The sequence below is a fragment of the Culex quinquefasciatus genome, chromosome 2 (genome assembly GCF_015732765.1).
Source record: "Culex quinquefasciatus strain JHB chromosome 2, VPISU_Cqui_1.0_pri_paternal, whole genome shotgun sequence".
NCBI lineage: Eukaryota > Metazoa > Arthropoda > Insecta > Diptera > Culicidae > Culex > Culex quinquefasciatus.
In genome coordinates, this window is record NC_051862.1 from 221,040,739 (window position 1) to 221,063,872 (window position 23,134).

Sequence of the window (23,134 nt, forward strand, 5' to 3'; positions counted from 1 at the left end):
ACCCCGGTAATGTATACTTTAATCGCTTCTGGAATTCAGCAGCAGCTCCACAGGCAAGCCCGAGATGGTGGAAAATCTGTCTAATTTGCATGCATGCAAAACTTTCACCACGTGCTGAGTTTCTACACGCGGAAAATGTCCGCCCCCTTTTTTCACCACCTTACCAGCAAACTCATTTTCACAACCCAAAATTTTTGACTTTGACTGACTGGCTTGGAAGGGAGGTGTGTGCGTTTTTTTTTTCCGAGAAAAGCTGTTACCTTTAGCTTTAGCATCAGGGGGGAAAATTTGCGAAAAGTTTTCCCTCCCGAAAACACACACAAACTCCAACCAACAATGTTGTTTTTATTCTTTACGCGTTACAAGAGAGACTTTCCTTTGCTGCTTGAGGAAAAGTCAGCAGCATCCGCACGAGACTCGACGCTCGGCGGGAAAATTTCAGGTCGTCATATGTTTATTTAATTTTTCCCCGAACAGATGAGTTATGGACCGGAGGAAGTTGGCTTTTTTTCTGCGAAAAAAACTCATACTCAAAGTTGGTCATATTTTAGGTACAAACATAATGAAGGTTACTAACGGCGGTGAAATTTTCCACCTTAAAACTTGCCGGGGAAACCCCAATGAATTTTCCTTCCCTGCTGAAACGTGTGTTTGTGTGCGGTTTACCTCCAAATGCATAATTTATCACCACCACCACCCACTTGGCAATCATTTCTGAGGTTGATGACATCCACCTTCCGCGTGTGTTTGCAGCAGCACTGGCAGCCAATTATGTTGCACAAACTTTGCGCGCAAGGGTAACGGGACGGTAACTGGGAGAGGTCGTGTTTGCACTGGCGCTGGGAATTTGTTTGCTGGAAGGAAATAAACATTTTGAAGGTAATGTAAAGTTTTTCTTTGACTTCGTTGTTTTGTTTGACTTCGATTGGGGGATGATTGAGGGATTTTGTAATGTTTGTTTCATTGCTTTGACAGTTTAGTTGAAAGTAAATTCAAGCTTCAGCATAACTGCCCATAATTTGTTATTCGCCCTTTTGTGCCTAATCAGGTACTTGGAGAAAAAATCGTTTAAAATGGTTTTCACTTAATCTTTGTCTAGCAACTTTCTTAATAGAATGAAATAACAACTTTGTTTTTTCGCATCAGTAGCCAAACTTAACAAAATTTCAATGGAATTCATGTTTTGCTCAACTTAGAAACTCTCGTTACAATTTCATAAAAAATGGATCTGCTTTTTTATCAACGTAGCAGAATTTATGAGGACAATCCAGAAAAAAGTTCAGAATAATTTGTCTCTAGATCCTCATAATTTTTTTTATTTTCACAAAAAAAAAACAAATTCCCAATAACGAAAATATCGATTTTTGAACTCATGTCCTAATTCTTTTTTATCACCATTCTAAATATTTATTTTCTGGCTATTTGATTCGATATTTTTTTGGTGAAAAAAATTATTTTGAGTTTAAAACAAGAGTGATATTGATTATGACAGGCTGATTTTTTTTAAATTCAAAAAATCAATTTTAATTCTAACCTAGTGGCTTGGATTCATTATCACTGTGAACTTTGAAAATGGTTATAAAGTTACATTTTAAATCTCTCATGAATTAACACTAAGCATAATATTTTTATTATTTTGGCATAATTTTCTTTTCATGTCAAAAAACTGACCAAAAACGGGGTATGTAAAAAAAGATACCTGCCGAAAAAGAAGCATGTTCAAATTGATTTCACACTATTTACCTTTTAAAAATATATTTTCAATTTTATTTAACTTTTGTAACTGACAAAGTCGAAAATTATGAACCTTTAAAATAAAACATGTGCAATTTTTAACGACACTTATGCATTGATCCATCTATTAAAAAAACTGCACATTTCTTTAATTGTATACTTTTTACTAAAATTTGAATCTCCACAATCCGTATTTTTATTTTCGATTTTTTTAATATAGAGACTAAAAAAGGCATTTTTGAGCCACAAAGAAGCAAGGGCACAACAAAATGCGGTCGAGTAATGAATTTTTGAAGATATATTGTTTTTAATTTGTAAATAATGTATTTAAGCAAAACAATTTATTTCCACATGTTGTTGATTAATTTGAAATTAAAAATTTAAAATTCTTTGAAACATTTGCACCATTTTCATGCAACAGGCAGTTCAAGTTTGATTTTTGTAAAAAAAAAAAACAATTTTTGGATGTTTCAAAATGTGCATGATTCTGATTTTTTCTAAGAGCTGATTTTTTTTTGCTATTAACTACCAAATGCCTCTCAAACTAATTTCCGATTTTCATTGTACAAAAATGTTAAAGTCGAGACTAAGATTGTAATAGAGCAAAAAATTCAACAAAACGCTTTGAAACCAGGTAATATACGTTTCTAGTTGAGCAATTCAGGTCTTTCGATTTTTTTTTGTATTTTTTAATCCGGCCGAAACTTTTTTGGTGCCTTTGGTATGCCCAAAGAAGCCATTTTGCATCATGAGTTTGTCCATATAATTTTCCATTCAAATTTGGCAGCTTTCCATACAAAAATGATGTAAGAATATTCAAAAATCTGTATCTTTTGAAGGAATTTTTTGATCGATTTGATGTCTTCGGCAAAGCTGTAGGTATGGATAAGGACCACACTGAAACAAAATGATACACGGTAAAAAATTGTGATTTTTAATTTAACTTTGTGTCACTAAAACTTGATTTGCAAAAAAAAAACACTATTTTTAATTTTATTATTTTTTGATATGTTTTAAGGGAACATAAAATTCCAACTTATCAGAAATTTTCCAAGTTTTGCATAAATTCTTTGACCGAGTTATGAATTTTTGAACCAACACTAATTTTTCCGAAAAATCGAAATATCGGTCGCAAAATTTTGTCAACTTCATTTTTCGATGTAAAATCAAATTTGCAATCAAAAAGTACTTGAGTGAAATTTTCATTAAGTACACCGTTTTCAAGATATAGCCATATTTAGGATTAAAAAAAAATAGTCGCAGTTTTCCATTTTTTAAATTAGTGCACATGTTTGCCCACTTTTGAAAAAAAAAAATATTTTTGAAAAGCTGAGAAAATTCTCTATAATTTGCTTTTTTTGATTTTTGTTGATACGACCTTTCGTTGCTGAGATATTGCCATGCAAAGGTTTAAAAAGCAGGAAAATTGATGTTTTTTATCTTACCCAAACAACCCACAATTTTCTAACGTCGATATCTCAGCAACTAATAGTACGATTTTCAATAATAAAATATGAAACATTCGTGAAATTTTCCGATCTTTCCGAAAAAACATATTTGACTTTTTTTTAAATCAAGACTATCATTTCAAAAAGGCGTTATGAATGTTTGGCCCTTTTGAAATGTTAGTCTTGATTTGGAAATTTGAAAAGTATTTTTTTCGGAAAGATCGGAAAATTTCACGAATGTTTCATATTTTAACATTGAAAATCGGACCATTAGTTGCTGAGATATCGACATTAGAAAATGGTGTTTTGTTTGGGTGGGACTTAACATCAATTTTCCTGTTTTTAAACCTTTGCATTGCAATATCTCAGCAACTATAGGTCGTATCAACAAAGTTCAAGAAAGCAAAATATAGAGAATTTTATCAGCTCTTCAAAAATATTTTTTTTCAAAACTGCGACTATTTAAACAAAAAATCCTAAATATGGCTATATGTATCTTGAAAACGGTGCACTTCATGAAAATTTCACTAAGGTACTTTTTGATTGCAAATTTGATTTTACATCGAAAAATGAAGTTGAAAAATTTTTGTGACCAAAATTTCGATTTTTTTGAAAAAATCAGTATTGATTAAAAAATTAATAACTCGGTCAATGATTTTTTGCACAACCTGGAAATTTCTGAAAAGTTAGCATTTTATGTCCCCTAAAACATATCACCAACAGTCTAGCAAACGTCAAATTCATAAATAAATGCTGTCGGATCCTTTTCCGGATCTCTTCTGGAAATGAACCGGCAGCATTTTTGTATGGTTTGACGTTTGCAGGGAGAGTCGAGAAAATTTCGTGCATCGGTCAATTGAAATAAGACAAGTACAATCCAAGCTCGATAATTCACAGTTTTAATTGGGTACTAAAGCCCTATGCCAATTTTTATGTACAACGGTAAAAAATACGATTAAAAACCATTGCTGATCACTTTTTTTCATTTTAATGCAATTTTTTTTTTTTTTTTTTGACAAGAAAACATTTTTTCGATGGATCAACTATGGTCCCCTTGGAACGATTTGTCAAGTAGGAGCTTTTCTGTCAAGAAGTACCGCGAGGTTAATTTTTCAAAATTGATTTAAAAATCCATTTTAAGCTCTTTATGGTCGTACAAAGGGTCATTGTACTCAGAAAAATAAGCTTTATCGCTGTGAACAATAATATCAGCAATCTAAGCTTCATTTTAGGACCCAATTATCCAATGCTTCGGATAATCGACTCAGCAACAATTTTCTAACTTCCAAAATAACAAAAATATCAAATTTAAGTTCTGAAGCCCATGATTAGTCATATTAGGATGGTTGATTTCCTAATATTTTCTCAATATTTTAATACCACCATTTTGAATAAAAAAAAACTTATTACTTTAGAATTGTGAAGGGGTTATACTTTAGCTCGACAATTAAAAAAAACAGCAATAAAAAAGATTTTTCGTTATTCGATTATCCGGATTAGTTTTTTCCTTGGCCTTCGGATAATTGAGATTGAACTATACTCATTTCATAATGGAAAAATCACATAAATAACAAACTGTCAATATTTAAAGAATTCTATTTAAAATGATTTTGTCTCTCTCTCTAAATTTTTATTTAGGCAATAGGCAAGAAAACCGTGACGTAGCAAATGAACTCAAAGAACTCAGTATTCATTTTGTGAGTGCCATTTGAGTGGTTTGACAGGTGTCAAATCGGGACTTAGCATTTTTTGAATTTGAATTTGCTTCCGATTGCGCGAAACGTCATAACCCGAGTTTTTTTTTCCAGTATTATTGCCCGTGTGCTTGTCCGTGCTTCTGGCCGTCTTCGTGTACGTGCACCTGACCACGTAGGTGCCTGTTTCTGGTCGTTCCTGTGGCCGTGCTCTAGGCCGTGTCCTTGTCCGGACTCCTGACCGTGTTAGTGTCCGTGCTTCTGACCGTTTTCGTGTCCTTGGCCGTGTAGGTGTCTGTTCCTGGGTATTCCCGTGGCCATGTCCTTGCTCCGTGTTCCTGGTCGTGTTTGTGTCCATGCGAAACGGAACAACCGGAGAAAAATTATAATTTTAATTGCCAAGTCCCGGAACTGACACCTGTCAAAAAAGTTCATTCGGTTGTTTACCTTTGAGGTTAAGTTCCGAGCTTTTCTCCTCTATATGGAAGTATGAAGGAAACGGTTCAATCTGATATAAAATTACAAACGGTTATTTCATCCTTAGATTGCATGCAATATTTTATAGCATCAATCTTCTATACAACCAAAGACACACACCCTTCCTCCAAAATCCAACCCTGTCACCGGATTACCATCTCCCTTTTCAAGGGGGAAACCAAAATAAAGACCTGTCATCCTGCCTTTTTAGCTCGTCCCGTCAGTCAGTCGATTCCAATTCCGATCGAAAGCGATTAATTAAATCAGTGCAAAAACACCCACCCACAGGAAGCGAAACCCTCTTTGTTTGGGTTCTTAGTCACATTTCTCCGAAACTCCCCCGAACAGGAACGTGGTGCTGGTCGCAGTGGCCGCCTTCAACCCGATGGCCTCGGTGCGCATTCCCGAGCAGAAGATCATCCTCTGCGGCGAGTACGGCGTGGGGAAGAGTTCGCTGTTCCGGCGGTTCGCGACCAACTCGTTCGTGACAGCCACCGATCGGCAGTCCACGCTCGGGCTGGACCATTACGATCGGAGCTTTGCGGTGGGGGAGAAGAATATTAAGGTTGGTTGGTTCCTCATTGTAGGTTTGGGGATTGATGGTTGTTTTGGTTTCTTTCAGCTTCAGCTCTGGGACACTGGCGGTATGGAGCGGGTAGCGTCGGTCACTTCCAGTTACTACAAGTTCGCTGAGGCTGCTCTGTTGGTGTTTGCTCTGGACAACCCGGCGTCGTTCCACTCTCTGTCACAGCACATGCTGGATGTGGTCACCTACGCTGAGAATGCAAAGATCTTCCTCGTTGGGAACAAGGTCGATATGGAGCAGACGGGGAATCCGGAAGTTACCGAAGCGGACATGGAATCGTTCTGCGAGCAGTGTCACAGCTTGATCAGTGCGACGTACAAGACGTCCTGCAGGACGGGAGAAGGTATCGAAGAGATGTTCCAAGATATTGCCAACACGTTGGTTGATTCGAACCGATCGCGGCTGGAGCTTCAGGCGCTGGATTCGCACGGATTCAAAATCGAACCGCCGGAAGAGATAGGCGAACCGTCCTGTCTTTGCTAGCATTTTGTGCCCTCGTTGTAGGGCACTAAAACAAACAACAAACTTGCAACCAAATGATCTTAGACACCGAGCTACGAAGGGTTTGGCGCGACGCTGAGACAGACCGTCCGGAACAATTGATAGAGAAGGCAGCATTGGCCACAGGGGGAAGCGAGTTGTGATTCTTTGAACAATTCATAAATAACATAAACGGATACACTACGAATGTAGCAGCAGGTAGCCAGGTCTTGAGGATGACTTCAGTACGTTCTGCTGACCAGTTTTGGGTCGAGTGCCATAGAACGGAAATGATCGGCATGGAAATCAAAATTCATACACATTTTACCAAGTAGTGTGACGAGCTTTCTGTGTTAATCAGTTATCGCTAAATTTTTGCCATTACGAACAGTAAAATATTGATAACTCTAATTGGACACGTTGGAAAAGTCCTATTGGACTTTCAACCTACTCAAATAACTAACAGGTGAACATGAATGGCATTGTGGCGTAACATGCTAGTAATTTGCTGATTTATAAGTTAAACAATATCTTATCCTAAGCAGGCACTCTGCAAATTGCACCTAACTAAATTTGTAACGCAATGAAAAGCGATATTTTGCAGTTAAAGTTTAATCAATCTTATTACACCTAGTGAGTTCGTCAAGTAAAGCTAAGTAATGCATATTTGCAACACTAATAGCTATAAGTGTAGAGTGGAACGTTAGTTCACCTTAAGAATAACTACATTTGAATGATATCTTTATAAATCAAAACATTTAATGGTATCAATAAATAGTGGACATTATGACGAAAAATTTGCTTTTGTTGAGCAACTTCCCATAAGAAAACTGTTATAACCTCAACAGCTTCCAATCAGAATCTCACTTCAAACCCCTTCAGAAACATTTCCAATCGCCATATTTATCAATGAATGCATCATTTCAGCTAAAACCCCCACACAGCGAATTAGCTGTAGCACCTGTCATTTCAACAATCTGACGTTTCCCCCCATTCACAGCTAAAAAATAAGAAAAACAAAAACAAAAGTCAATTCTCGGTTCGCGATTAAAAATGGCCGCGTCAAGTGCGAGTGTTGGTGTTATTATTTTGGTGTTTATCCTGCTGTATTCGGACGCCCACGGCTCCACCGACCAAGGTAGGTGACAATTTCCGACCCCCCGAACCGGATCCCATCGGAGGCGTCCCGCTCCGGTGGCGATTCCGGGTCGAAAAGGCCCCCACAAGTGGGGGATGTTTTGCGCGACTGGCTGGCTCCAATCGGAATCCACTCTCGGGCGAAGGAGTGAGCGGGATGGCACCATCGGGATCGGGTTTGTTATGATTTGGTGGTGGAGCAATGTTTTCGGTTTTGAGGCGTCCGACCGGGGTCGGATTGCGGATTGTAACGGTGGAGTGGAACGATTCCACTTGGCGGATGGTGCCGATCGTTATCAATTAGTGGCTAGAAGTGCTGAATGGGGTGATTTCAGCTGGAATCGAATTTCATATTGGAAGTGTTTCCCTCTCGCTCATTGGCATCCAGTGAGAATGAATCTGTTTTGACGCGGATTCCGATTGATGTGTCAAACAGAGGATGTTTTGCTGGCAGCTGGTTTTGATTTTCTTTCTTTTGACGAGAATAAATTTCAAATTGGACGTACTCGAATCATCTTACGACCAGCCCGGCTAGCTCAGTCGGTAGAGCATGAGACTCTTAATCTCAGGGTCGTGGGTTCGAGCCCCACGTTGGGCGAGGAATTCTTTTTATGAGGACGTTCATACTCTTTCACTCTATCATCTGTCACATTGAACTATCAGCAGAATTAGTTGAAACTCACGGTGTACCACGGTAGACTACAGTAATGGTTCAAAATATTGTTCTCGGATTGTCAAAAAGTCGCATGAGTGCTATCTTGTGACAAGTTCACTGTAAGAGCGAGTCCACGAACAGGGCCTTACCCCTTTGTATGGGACGTCGTTTTGACCTCACCATTCTGCCTGAAATTTTCAGGGGTTGTTTGTACATATAATACTAGCATCTGGCCATAATATGAACACTCTAGGTCAACAGGAAGTGGGGCAAATCGGGACACTATTTTTGAAGGTTCAAAAACGTCAAAAATCTTAAAAAGGCTATATCTTAGGCAAAATTCAATTAAATTAAAAAATCCAAAATGCATCTGAAAGGGCTAAAAAAATGCAACAAAATACAGGGTAGAGCATCCCATTTGATTAAATCTAAAGGAAGTTAATATTATCACTTTCTTTAATATCGAGTGCAGAAACTTAAACAAAAATTATTCAGCATAAATTATTTTACAACTTTTCGATTTTTAAACTTATATTCAACAAGCCCGGCTAGCTCAGTCGGTAGAGCATGAGACTCTTAATCTCAGGGTCGTGGGTTCGAGCCCCACGTTGGGCGAGGAGTTTATTTTGATAAAGATACACTCAGGATACTTCTTTGATATTGTGCTGCTACCTTACAGAAAAAAAATCGATTCCCATATTCGTGAATTGTGTTCATGAATTAGAGAACCACGAAGGAATTAGTCATGAGTTAAGTGCATTTGCTCTATAAAAGTGAATATATTCCTTCGTGGTTTTCAAATTCATAAACACAATTCACGTTTTCCAGAATGGACTTTTTCCGTGCTCGATTTCTTGACATAAAACAGTTAAAAACATATAGATTGCGATGGATATTGCTGGAGTATTTATTTTTATTTTGCCTTTTTTCTGGTGATAGAAATAATGTGGAATGTTTATTTTTAATTCATGACTTCGTATGTAATAAAGTCAAGCAAGTTATTAAGATGAAGGAGTCTGTTATTTTGTGCAAGGTAAACTAAATAGGGACGTGGCGTTACATCGTGCTGCCATCTGGTTTTTTTATGTGCAAGAGTGGAAAAGTGCTGAGTCATCGTCTAAAAATAGACGGCGTCCTATCTCGCCCAGCAAAATTAAGTCGATAAAGTAGTCGGTTTCGATGAGAAAAAGTGGAAAACGTGGTCTAAAAATAGCGACGCCATCCCCCTATTATTTTGAAAACATAATAAGAAGGAGTGTGGAAGTTTTCTATTTAGTGGACTAAGTAAAACAAAATTCAACAAATCAGTACTTTACCGTTTTCTGCTTTTTGTTAAACAATCTCGGCTAGCTCAATCGGTAGAGCATGAGACTCTTAATCTCAGGGTCGTGGGTTCGAGCCCCACGTTGGGCGAGGAATTTATTTTTAGTTGAAGATTTGACAAATCAGTGATTTTCCAAATTTTCACTAACTAGATTATATAGGATACATTTAAAACCAATTCCATTGTATGGAACATTACTGTAAAAAATTTAAATTAAAATTTAAATTAAATAAAAACACACTACTTTGAGGCCGGATCTCAAAAAAAATGATGAAAAAGTTGTCCGGATCTATCATACGACCCATCGTTGGATAGGTTGGATTGTGCTTAAACATAATATTGACGGATACAAAAAACGATGAAATTGCAAAAGATCCGACTGAGGCAGCACTAAGCTTCATGGAATTAGCCTCGTTAGCCAAAGCTTTCTTCATGTTATGGCTTTTATGGCAGAAACGTAAGTGACGCTTTTGAAGCATTTTGTATGCATGTATTCAGGCGCATTTGAATACAAGCAGAAAGCTTTTTCAATTGATTAATGTAACATTGTTCTACAAATTTGTAGGATTCCCAAAATCAAAAAAAAAAATATATATATATATATTTGTGTTATGAGACTTAAAAAGAATCTGTTTCCAAAGCAATATTTTTTTTGAATTTTAGTTTTGGAAAAATATTGAAAAAGTGGCATGTTTTAAAGCTAAATCATCTTTTATTCGGAAATTTTATTTGTTTATTTTTTTAACTTGTGAAAGAAAACCACGCTTGAATAAATAATTATGGAAAGCAGAGAATATATTCTGCAATTTTATTACTAGGACTTTGAAAATTGGACAGGAATTTACTAAGATACAGCCTGAAAAAAATCGAATTTTCAGAATGATGAGTTTTTTAAGTGACACCTTATTGGCCTGTAATTTTCAATAATTTTCTTAAAGATCGTAAAATTTATCTAATGTTTCTAATCTAATCTAATCTAATCTAACACAAAATTTATCTAATGTTTCAGTAAAAAACATTGAAAATCGAATTTATTGACCACCTTTTCGATGTCTCGATAATTTGCACCATTTCAGATGTCTCTTTGAATTCCACAAAACAAATGATTTTTGTTTTCGAAAATTAAAAAAAAATGGTTAATTCACTGTTATTAAAAAAAAGTGAAATAAAAAATAGTATTTTTTGAGAATGCTATTACTATTTTTTTTATTTTTTCTGAATAGTTCTGTTATAATCTATAACTGTGCCAAAGACACCAAATTGATTAGAAAATCCAATCTCAAAATATTCTAAAATCTAATGATGCCAAGTGACTTAGGGTATTTTAACCATTAGTGGACCCCCTAGTAGAGCCGACGCGCATTTTTCACAATTTTTCAATATTTTATGCACTTTTTTACAACCCTTTGTACAACAAAAATTAAACCTGAAGTCTTTTGAACAATTTTGACTATTTCAGGAGTTTTTTTTTTTGAAAAGGTCCAATAAACCAAATTTTCAGTTTTTGCTTTTTGGGTGTTTTCTAATACCCCTGGCTCAAGGCGGTTTCAAAAACACCCAAAAAGCAAAAACTGGAAATTTGGTTTATTGGACCTTTTCAAAAAAAACTCCTGATGTGTTTTGTTAACAAATTTGGCTTAAAACAACAACAAAACCTAAGAAAAATTTAAACAAATTTATTTCCGAAAAAGATCAAAGAAAACGTTACAAAAACAACTGTAAACTTTAAAATGATAATTTTGATTCACATTTTTCCATATAAATTACATAAAAAGTTAACAAAACAATAGATTTGTTTATAGCTGCTGATAAAACTACGCATGTTTGTTTTCAAAAAATGTTTTGTTATTGATTTATTATTATAAAATATCATTTTAAACTTTGATGATGATGCTTCAGTTAAGAACAATTTACTATAGTTTTTTATTAATCATAAATTCATACGGCTTCAGCATTTTTGATACTTTAAACATGAAAACAGCTATATTTATACTCATAATTGAAAAATATGCAACTAGGTTGATTACAACAAGCATTTATTGTATGTTTAAGAAAAACTTTAGCTTGAATACACAATTTTTTTCATTTTTGGAAAAGTTAGGATTTTCGTTGTCCTATATTGGACCTTCCTAATTTTTGCTTGAAAATTAGCAGTTCTTCGCTTTATTTTAGTATAGTCAATTAAACTTACATTATTTCGACTTACTGTAGTTAAATAAGCAGTTGTGTAAATGCTAGTGGCCATGGTTGATTCCAGAAGTCGAACTCAAAACACTTATTTTGGCAAAAAGGACAATTCAATGTCAGTCAACATTGTTTTAAATGATGCTAAACATGCCAAATAAAAGATTTGCAGACTAAACACGCTTGAAATTGGGATTTTATTGATTTTTTCATAAAAAACTCTAAAGGAAAGGGGTCCACTAATGGATAACGTACCCTATGTTGACATAGGACTTAGATATAGGACTTCTTTTGACATGTAACAAATGACGATAGCGCTTTCAAAAACTTGAGGTACTTGACGAGTCCCATACCTGTTCAAAAACTTAACATGAAAATAAGCAATTGAAATGTTCACCTTATAAATAAGTAATTCCTCTACATCCGTAACAAAAACAACAAAATCCATATCGATCTCCTTGAACCTCGCGACACAGTTTAACAATTTTCCCACGGAACCACTTGGTTGGCTTTTCCTTTGGCCATCTTCCCTCCACGGGACGTCCGGCGTTTGAAGGGAAAATCATTTTCCCATGGCCCTTGGAACAAGCAGGTATTCAATCGGCGTCCGAGGAAAAAACCGGTAGCTGGTGCCAGTTGGCGCGATCCCTCGATCTCGTGCAATCGAAATCACACAATTGCAACAGGTTGGTTGTTGTTGTCAACCGATCTGGTCCACGCAATAACGGGATAAAAGCCACCATCGGCGCGAAGGCATCAACAATTCAATCAAGACCGCCACCGTTTTTGTAAAAATATGCGCGAGATCAATCATAACGAAACTGCAACCAACTCGGGGCAAGTCCCTCAGGGGACAAGCATCGTCAGGTATCAATTTAGGCCGTTTACTTTTATTGCTTATGCGCGAAACACTCGAAATAAATGTCCGATAAACGGCGGGCTCACCCACTTGCGGCGTCGCCGAGATAAAACGGACAGTTTTGATTAAATGTATTTACTCAACAGTTTAAAAATGGACCAACCTTATGAAATTATGAGCCGCTCCTTTCTCTTTTCTCTTATTTTGGTGAAACGGACACTGCTTTTTTCCAGCGCCTTTTTTGAAAGGGCCCCGACGATTCCTAAATCAATTCAAACTATGCGCGTCGTGGCGCCATCTGTCCGCGAGCACTTAGCTTTGTTTTTTGCAAAACCAGTACCGTATCACGTTAAATGTGGTGGTGAGACGTGGCTTTGATGGAAACATCATTCCGACATGTTTGGAGCGGGGTTGAAGACGATGTGAAGCGTTTAAAAATACACCTTTTATATCGACGATGATGGAGGCTGAGCGATTGACTGACTGCATTATTGAGCTGCCCCCGAGAGCGAGAGATAGAGAGAGAGAGGTCGGTACATGATATTTCCTGCGGATTGTGCACATTCCAGCGAATGTCACCGGCGACTATGGTCAGGTGAGGTAAAATCACATGATTGAAGGGGTTCAAAGTACGTTATTTGATATAAAAAAGTTATAAGCAACACAGACAAAAAATCATGGTAATATTACATCTGGGAAGGGGTACATCTTTTATGTCAGAAAAAAGGTTTAATTTTACCTCCGGAAATGTGTAATTTTACCACTTTTCTGTTGTAATGTCACTTTTTCAGTCTAAATTGAGGTAAAATTACTTCATAAAAGAGGTAATATTCAACCTTCCAAAATTACAGCTTCCGAATTTACATTCTTTTTTTCTGTGAAGATTATTTAAAATATTAACTTAAAATATTCGTTTTTACGATAGTTGAAAAAAAAGTAATGTAAAGGGGAAAGTACAAAACCATATTTTTAATGACTCTTTGAAATTAAACATAGCGCCCAACGTGGGGCTCGAGCTCACGACCCTGAGATTAAGAGTCTCATGCTCTACCGACTGAGCTAGCCGCTTACTTGTTTGTTCTGTATGATTTTGTTTTCTGAAATCAAAATGATGATATCAATTCAAACAGATTTGAAAATTTAAAAAATACTATTTTTTTTTTGGGATTCGAATAACTTGCCAAGGTTATACTTTTGTATATACGATCAACCCCCGGTGGTTGGTCACTTTATCGTTTGACACTTTTTAGTTTGTACCTCGTTGATTGGTCAAAGTCAAACTAAAAAGTGACAAACTGTCACTTTTTACACGGCGCTCACGCACACTATCAAAACAAACGTGTGGTAGTGTGTGAGAACTCCGTGTAAAAAAGGGTGTCAAACCATCGGGGTTTGAGTGTATATAATATATATAGAGAATTTTAGTTTTGAATAGAAATTTCGATAAAAATCTATGTTTAATCCACTGAAATGGCTGAACCAAAAGTAATATTTTTGTATTTATTGGTTTTGTTTGGCGAGGATTTTTTACAACGTATATGATTAAAAAAATGATTTTGCAATGACTTTTTCTGTCATTCTGTAACGACGAAACGGCCTACTTTTCTCTACCAAGAATAACAAAATTGAAAAGTAATACTTCTCAGTACTAAACTGTTTCCCAAAAAGCTAAACTTTTCAGCACTTTATCGAAAAGTATTACATTTCAATATTGTTTTGTTTTGAACGGTGAATTAACTAAATGCATGAACACTTGAGTTAAAATCCTATTAAAAGTAAGTTTTTCGGAATTGCATAAAAAAATTGTAAAACAAATTATTTCAGCATGCATTTGAGTACTGAAAAGTTTGTTGTTTGACACTTACCATGATGACAATTATAATTCAAGCGATCAGACGTTTAAGGGTGCGTTCTTTTATTGCGTAAAAAAAAATGTTTGACCACCTTGACAAAATTTCCACACTAATTTAAAAAAAAATTATGAGGCGTAACACGGGTTTCGACAAAACCTCTTCCCTTTTCCTCCAACTGCTTTTCGTAATATAAGAAAAATTATATGAGAAATTCGCTACGATTTTGTGCATAATTATTTTTGTATTTTTTGCTGTATGTTTGGGAAATTTTCTGATTGATTTGGTGCCTTTTGCAAAATTGTAGTTATTGGTGAGAACTACTTAGAAATAAATTTACGAAAAAAACACAAATTTGGCAATCTTAATTAATTTTTCCACAAAAAAATATTTTTTTAATTATCTATATTTTTATATATTTGTTTTTTTTTATATGTTTTAGAAGACAAAATACCGCATCTCGCCATATAAAAGTATGGACAAAATTTGGCAAATTTGAGCACCTGTCCATACAAAAATGATGTATGAACATTCAAAAATCTGTATCTTATCAAAAATCTAATTTTTTGATCGATTTGGTGACTTGGGCAAAGTGGAAAAAAATGATACACGGTAAAAAATATGGTGATTTTTTGTTTAACTTTTTGTCACTAAAACTTGATTTGCAAAAAACACTATTTTTTTTATATATTTTAGAGGACATCAAATGTCAACTTTCAGAAATTTTCAGGTTTTGAATCAATACTGATTTTTTTCAAAAAAAAAAACGAAAAATTGTGCGCAAAAATGTTTCAACTTCATTAATGATGTAAAATTAAATTTGCAATCAAAAAGTACTTAAGTGAAATTTTAAAAAAGTGCACCGTTTTCTAGTTAAAGTCATTTTTAGGTGACTTTTTTGAAAATAGTCGCAGCTTTTATTTTTTTTACTTTTGAAAAAAATATTTTTGAGAAGCTGAGAAAATTCTGTATGTTTTGCTTTTTTGAACTTTGTTGATACGACCCTTAGTTGCTGAGATATTGCCATGCAAAGTTTTAAAAACAGAAAAATTGATGTTTTCTGAGTCTCACCCAAACAACCCCAATTTCTAACGTTGATATCTCAGCAACCAAAGGTCCGATTTTCAATGTTAAAATATAACATTCGTGAAATATTCCGATCTTTTCGAAAAAAATATTTTCAAGATTTTTAAATCATGACATACATTTTAAAAGGGCGTTATATTGAATGAAACACCGAATCGATTAAAAAAAATCTTTCAAAAGATACAGATTTTTGAATTTCATATATCATTTTTGTATGCACAGCTGCTAAATTTGTATGGAAAATTTTATGGACAAACTAATGATGCAAAATGGCTTCTTTGGGCATACCGAAGGCACCAAAAAAGTTTCAGTCGGATTTAAAAATACAAAAAAAAATCGAATGACCGAAATCTGATAGAACTGCTTTGAAGTTTTATGAGTCTCAACCAAAGATCCTTCAACTTTTTAGTACCAATTTGTCAGAAACCAATGCACAGTGGGCGAAATGGAACCCAAAATCGGACTTAATTGAACGCGTCTGGTTCCCTGGTATGAATAATACTGTTTCTAATATAAAAAAATCCGGGGAATCGATTGGTGATGGTTTCATTCACCGCACGATACGGCAAAGGGTCCATTTTGCCCCAATTCCCCATTTTTTAACATTTTTTCTTGAAAATCGGTCTGTATTTAGAGCGGAGGCTTTATGCGGCCTTCCAAAATGCACTTAACTTATGTGAAAATGTCCCAGGAATCCAGTAAAAATAACCACTTGCACCGCAAAAATCATCTAGGGTCCATTTAACCCCAATTCAGCTTTAAAAGCATTTTTGGCCGTTTTCAAATGTTAGGTCAGATTTTAAAAATCTGAAAGTTTGACACATTTATGTTGATATAGAAATTAAACTAAATAAAATGATTGAAGAATCACTTTTGGGCCAATTTTCCCAAACGCAGAATAAACTGCCTTTCACATACATTTTATTTTTATCAACATAAATGTGTCAAACTATCAAGTGCAAATCGTTATTCTTATGTAAAATTGTCTGACCTTAACGATAAAAATATTTTCAGATTTTTAAAATCTGACCCAACATTTGAAAACGGCCAAAAATGCTTTTAAAGCTGAATTGGGGTTAAATGGACCCTAGATGATTTTTGCGGTGCAAGTGGTTATTTTTACTGGATTCCTGGGACATTTTCACATAAGTTGAGTGCATTTTGGAAGGCCGCATAAAGCCTCCGCTCTAAATACAGACCGATTTTCAAGAAAAAATGTAAAAAAATGGGGAATTGGTACAAAATGGACCCTTTGCCGTTTCGTGCGGTGGATGAAACCATCACCAATCGATTCCCCGGATTTTTTTACATAAGAAACACTATTATTCATACCAGGGAACCAGCCGCGTTCAATTAAGTCCGATTTTGGGTTCCATTTCGCCCACTGTGCAATGGTCCTATTTTCATTGTTTAAAAATGAATCAAATCTAAAATTTTGGAATCAATTCTAACATTTGAACATGGCGTAATTTTCAATATTAGAGATTTTAAAATCCTCAATTTTGTTGTTTCTCTTTTTTTGTTTGCTGGATTTCAGCAAGCAGAGGTCAATTCGTTATAGTCTTTAGGTAAATTTATTGAAATTTTTTCAACTTTCATATGTTTGCCAAATTTATATGGCCAAAAATTGTGCTTTTTGTCCCCTAAAACATTAAAAAAAAACAATTTTTTCAAATATGTATTTTGAAAAGTTAATTTATTGTAAAAAAATATTTAAAAATCGCTTAATTTTGTTTAACGAATTTCAATTGAGTAGTCCTTATCAATACCTACAACTTTACCGAAGACTCCAAACCGATCAGATTTTTTTTTAATGATGCAGACGGACAACTGTCTAAATTGTATGAAGCCTTGTAAAGGTGAACCAATGACACAAAATGGCTCTTTAAGTAACAGGGAAGGCCCCCAAAAAGTTTGAGCCAATTGAAAATTATAAATAAAAACCCATTTCGGTTTTGGAGCAGATCTCCTCATAATGAAATCGTGTTTTCCGAAATTGAAAACAAATATTTATTCAATTTGTTGCAAAACTAGTTATTTTTAACACTTGTTTCTTGAACTATTATGTACAGTCGACTCTTTCTGTGTCGATTTAAAAGTATGTGTCGGGAGAAAGGCGGTTACTTTGTACCTCTGTTTACTTCTGGATCAAATAACAATTTCAAATACTGTTTAAAAAATATCTCGCCCAACGTGGGGCTCGAACCCACGACCCTGAGATTAAGAGTCTCATGCTCTACCGACTGAGCTAGCCGGGCTTGTTGAATTTCATATTTTTTACGAAATTATCCGTTATTTCTTCGAAAATTCATAAGATTTAGATTTTTTTAGTTTGATCATTTCAAATTTACTTAATAAAAAAAAATTAAGCTAAATTAAATAACTTGATCATGAAAAATGCTTTGATCGCCTCAATGTTGCATTTCCCGGAGCATCGATCTTCTCCCGCAAACCTTGAGACCCAAGGCCCGAGTCCTCATTCCCAGTGTCTCCCTTCTTTCCTCGTTACAACTGACGAATCAAGCCAAACGCATCTCGCATCGCAACGCAACGCATCACGTCTGACCATTTACGTCGTGTACGTTCGTAGTGATATTAAATTGTGATTCCTTGGAAATCGACTTTCGCGCGCCGCCATTTGCGCGATAATTTATGATTCTGCGGCCGTCCGTCCGTCTCCAGTCTCAAAACGGGAAAACGAGCCTGAAAAACCGCGGAATCTCGGCGCGTCCACCTTGGGAAGATGATTTTCCCATAATGCTGAACTGGCGCTGTAAGTGATACACGCACGGCACAAGTTGAAATTGAATAAAAGTCCATAACCGGGGGGAAGACCACTTTTTATGGACGATGACGACCGGCTACCGGAGTTCAGCGACTTTTATAAATATTTACCAATAATTAAAAATTCAAGAAAACGCGCAAATAATGAGCCTCCGCGAGTCGACGCGAAGTCGTGCGCGAATCTCTGCGCGTACGGGGAGTTGTGGAAGTTGTTTGTTGTTCATCGATGAGCAGCTTCAGTTTCAACGGAATTTAGCAAATCTTGGACGGTTGTTTGTCCAAATGTGCAAATTGACAAACATGTTAGCTCAACGTGGCCTGAGTTGACTCAATTGTTGATCTTAAACAAGGTTCGTCTCAGAATCAAGATCTCAGCTCAGCTCATCTTAATCGGCTTGTCCGAATTAATCCTGGCTCTAATCGCAAGACATCAGCTCTAATCCGCTACGAGACTTGCAAGTTCACGGCCAAAGGCCAAGGTAGCGATGCACTCAAAGGGGTTTGACGTTTGATAGACACGATCCAGCTGAAGCCGTTGGAAGACCCACGGATCGGCGGGAGTGTGATCTCCAAAGGGGCTAAATCTGCAGCATCATCGTCGCGCCGGCCGTCATCTTATCACGATCGTGGGAGTCGGTCGAGGGGTCCATCGATTAAATAGTTTTAAAAAGTTTAAAATTTTGATCGTACCAGCTAAATGAGAGTCATTTTAAATATCCGGAAAACCCAAAACGTTTAAACACAATCGAGCGACCCCTCGCCAAATCCCTCAACGTATCCCTATCACGTAGCTGCGATGATTGCCAGCGATTCCCGCGTTGATAGATGGATCGCCGTCGTGGCCTCAACAGCAACAACATCCGAGAAGAGTACCCATCGCGCAAAGCGCGAGAAGGATCGCACGTTTAAATCAAAACTTTTTCTCTTGCTGCCCCTCGTTCCACCATGGCCTTCTGGGATGGATCGTGTTTGGCGGGTTCCCCCCTGTTGTGCGTTGAAGTTACCGTTGCCGTTGTTGTTGTTGTTGTCATGGGCTGGCGCCAACCGATGGACGATGGCGCGGCCAAAAAAGCGCGTAATAAGAACCACGGAACTGTCCCCCCTCCGGTCCTCCCGGGGCCTTTTGACCGGCGAAGTCGTTGGGTTATTTGTTGCTGGGGTGTTGGAGTTGAGCGACCAGAATGGGTTTGGGTTTTGTTTTGATTCGGCGGGTTTTGGGTGATATCAATACCCTGCCATTAAGGGCGGCTTAAAGCGTTACATTGGCTTCGGTGATACTTTTGATGGGGAATAATACTTTGATGTTTTAATTGCATTCGTTTTTTTTATAACTTTACTGTTTCCGATTTTTGCAAATTAATATTGTAGAACTCTATGAAAAATAAAAAAATAAGGTTAGACAAGATGATGTTAGAAATCATAAAAAAATCATGGTGACTGTGAGAATGTTCAAAAAACTTTATTCCTTCACTTTATTTTTTCCAATCATTTTACTCAACCCAAGATCACACTTGATGAGCGCACAATAACCACACGACTCTCGCCAGCCGTAAATCAATTCGAAACAGATATCTGAACAGAACAGTGTGATTCTCAGAGAAGGCTGACTGACTGCTGCACCTGACAGCAAGCCGTCAGGAACACGAAGCCGTCGTCCCCCTTTGGCCTCGCAGGGGGCACCTCCGAGGGCATATTAATAATTTACGAGTACACGAACTTCGAGATCTAACACTGAGATGCAATACAAAATGCAATAAATGAATTTAAATTTTCCAGATTTATGACGCCAATCTGACGAAGAAGATCCGAGAAACGCTTCCATAAATCCGTACAAGTGATCATAATGAGCGGAAGAACCGATGCAGGGCACTTGTAAAGCATCAGTTCCAATAAAGCAATTAAAGTGATCAATCCTCCGCGAGGGGGAAGCAGTGAACCATCCCGCGAAATGAGACCTCGCTCCAATTTGTAGCTAGGAAGAACTAGTAAAAAGGGACTCAATTTTGAAATCTGACACCCCGTTGCGTCCTGAAACATCAATAGACCTAACAAAAAGAAAAAATGTATAACCCAGAAAGGAACAAAACCTCAAATCAAATAAAAGAGACTTAAGCGGATTTCGGGACGGCCGACTCACACGCGGAACATCTCGTCATCCAATTTCGAGGCCAGTCAATCGGAACGTGTGTCGTCGTCCCCGCTTAGGAGGGGAGAGACACATCAAAGGAACCAACTTATAATATTTAAATTACTTAATCCCCTCATTTGGACGGAATTACACCGTGGCCGGGGTCAGTCGCGTAAGAACTGGAGGTTTGCTTTTAATGTCAGTCCAGCAGACGGCTCAAGTTTGGGAATTTTTGTCGTTTTTTTTTATTTCTTTGAGGAGATTAAATGTTATTTGAAAGAGACAGTTTTGGGGATTCACTTTTGTTCCATTGACTTAATTTTGGGTTTGTTACGCTGCAAGGAAAATAATCCTCACTGCTGTTTGTGTTTACAAAAATATTTAAAAAAAACACCCTTTGGTATCATTTACACATAACTTTACAATTTTAAACTGCCATTATTTTAACTAATGCTTTTTGATTTGATGCTTGGTTCCAAAAACATAATAGATCTAACTTCTTTCCAACTGCCACTTTTAGTTACATGATCTTTCCACAATAGCAAATTCTTGTTTAGTATATTGTTAAGTTATTTTTTTTTTCAAAACATAAGTTTTTTTTATTCTTGGAGTGATTTTAAATGAATATTTTGATAGTTTTCTGTGTTTTCCACTTAAAAAAGTTGGTTTTAAACTAATATTTTCAAATTCTTTAGAAACAAATTCGCAAAAAAAAAAAATGCGTGGATTTAACAAGGCAAGGCTTTTTAAAGTATAGTGGATTGAGATGGGTTTCTAGATGGGTGATGAATAGAGAGAATGCGTAACGTGATTTTCGAATGATCCCACTTTGTTTACATCTACAAAGTAGGAGGCTGTTCATGCACAAGCATGACTTTTTTTTACTGGAAAATGAGCTGTTTTATAATAAGTAGTAGGTATGTGTTTATTTTTTCTAGTATTTGACATATTTTGCTGGAAAATTGTGTGTGTTTTCAAATATCGATCGGTTAGAAGAGGTTATTCTTTTTTGCTGGTGACGAAGATCTGCGGCGAGGGTGTAATTCTGAGATGTTGCAGATAAATTTTCTGGTTGGCTTTGGAATCCTGCAGCTCTTCCTGCACAGAAAAAAATATTTCTGTAAATTTACATTATTTATCATGTACCAAAAGGTATCATGATAAATGATGTATATTTACATTAGGTTCATTGGAAATTTACATTAGATTCATTGGAAATTTACATTAGTTTTGAAAATTTACATTAGTTTTGGAATTTACATTAGTTTTGAAATTTACATTAGTTCAAATCAACTAATTCTGATTGGCCAATGGGAATGAGAAGCTCGACTTGGATTGCAGTAGGAAAAGGGTGTGGCCTATGTTCTATTTAAAAATGAGTGAAGCGGGCAGCAACAGGAAATTATGATTATAAAAAGTTGTTTCACAGGTAGGGGACTCTTTCTCGTCGACGGCCAAGTGGAATAACGCTGGACTGGAATCGAACGGACGACGGGTAGGATGTTCGGTGTTACTGCTGCTACCCGTTGCCGACTGAGCCATCTTCGCATTTTATAAACGAGCGGCTAAAGCATCAACTTGTTCAGGGCGAGGCTCAGGCAGTGGGCCAGCGAAGTATGAGAGCGATAGAAAGAGAACCAAATATTACTATTTTTAGTTCGGGTAGTTTTGAAGTCAACGTTTGGCAGAAATACATTGGATATATGATTTACATTAAATAGGAATTTACAGGAAGCCGAACACAGGTAGAAATTCATCAGATTTGAGTTTCCATGCTCAACGTTTCCATTAGATTCATGATTTACATTAGAATTAGATTTACATTGGAGTAATTTCCATGACTTTTTACTCTTTACATCATATTTCAACATTACATTGAGTGAGTTTACATAAGAAACAGTAATTACGTGCTGTGTAAATTTACATATTTTTTTTGTGTGTGGTCCAGCGAAAAAACATCGCTAATTCTAGCGAAATTGATCCAACAAACAGAGAAGATTTTCAGTAAACCAAATTTTCAAACTGAATCAAACAATAAAGACAACTTCTGGATGAATAAAACCGCATCGACTCCATAACTTCCACTCATAATTATAAAAAAATGACGATCTCGACTGTAACTTTCTTAAGATTTCTTGACTTAAACTTCTGGTCCTCAAAAGCCACACATTTTTCATTCTTGCAAAAAAAAAACAAAAAAAAATTAATGATCGATAGCAATACTCTCTACTTTTGGCGAACAGTAAATTGGTTCCACTTTGACAGTTCAAAATTGAGGCCGTTTTGCGGATTGGTGCGCTGGAAGTGGGGACGCGAAGTCGTGATTATTCAGGTTAATTTTTGGTGTGCTTTTGTGTCGCTGTTCGTATCGGATGAGTGATTGTGGTAATCGAATAATAGCATCATTGGTGCGCTGGAAGTGGGGACGCGAAGTCGTGATTATGCAGGTTATTTTTTTTTGTGTGCTTTTGTGTCGCTATTCGTATGGGGTGAGTGATTGTGGTGATCGAAAAATAGCATGACTTACTGAATTATTTGTGTCTTGAGCGTAATTTCCGTTGAGTAATTGGTGTTTTTTTGTGATTTTTTTGTGATTTTTTTTTTGAGATCTTAATTAATTGTTTTGTGATTTTCAAAGCCCTTCCTATATCATCGTTGATCGGAAGGCACGGCGTCGGGTAAATTGTGTATAATGTTTTGAATAAGGT

General features: G+C 36.3%; 2 protein-coding genes and 4 non-coding genes across 6 annotated transcripts in view; 5 read left to right on the forward strand and 1 right to left on the reverse strand.

The window, feature by feature from the left end:
* Positions 1-5,530: 5,530 nt before the first annotated feature.
* LOC6045009 (ras-related protein Rab-14) lies at positions 5,531-7,216 on the forward strand. The gene is made up of 2 exons (XM_001862398.2): positions 5,531-5,918; positions 5,976-7,216. The coding sequence occupies exons 1-2, from the start codon at positions 5,739-5,741 to the stop codon at positions 6,420-6,422; spliced, it is 627 nt and encodes a 208-aa protein (XP_001862433.1). The 5' UTR covers positions 5,531-5,738; the 3' UTR covers positions 6,423-7,216.
* Positions 7,217-7,442: 226 nt separating this feature from the next.
* The window catches only part of LOC6036349 (bone morphogenetic protein receptor type-1B), a 266,169-nt gene continuing 250,477 nt past the window's right edge, over positions 7,443-23,134 (forward strand). Inside the window, exon 1 of the mRNA XM_038256856.1 lies at positions 7,443-7,557. Within this exon, the coding sequence (XP_038112784.1) occupies positions 7,473-7,557 (85 nt within the window). The 5' untranslated portion in view covers positions 7,443-7,472. The remainder of the gene's footprint in view (positions 7,558-23,134) is intronic.
* Trnak-cuu lies at positions 8,082-8,154 on the forward strand. The gene has a single exon. It is a non-coding gene; the product is annotated as a tRNA-Lys (tRNA).
* Trnak-cuu lies at positions 8,754-8,826 on the forward strand. The gene has a single exon. It is a non-coding gene; the product is annotated as a tRNA-Lys (tRNA).
* On the forward strand, positions 9,552-9,624 carry Trnak-cuu. The gene has a single exon. It is a non-coding gene; the product is annotated as a tRNA-Lys (tRNA).
* Positions 17,700-17,772, reverse strand: Trnak-cuu. The gene has a single exon. It is a non-coding gene; the product is annotated as a tRNA-Lys (tRNA).

Bases quoted from the DNA above. Each gene is read 5' to 3' on its own strand.
- LOC6045009 (XM_001862398.2), top strand. From the start codon at position 5,739: ATGGCCTCGGTGCGCATTCCCGAGCAGAAGATCATCCTCTGCGGCGAG. The intron at 5,919-5,975 runs GTTGGTTGGTTC...GGTTTCTTTCAG, and splicing joins TGGGGGAGAAGAATATTAAG to CTTCAGCTCTGGGACACTGG.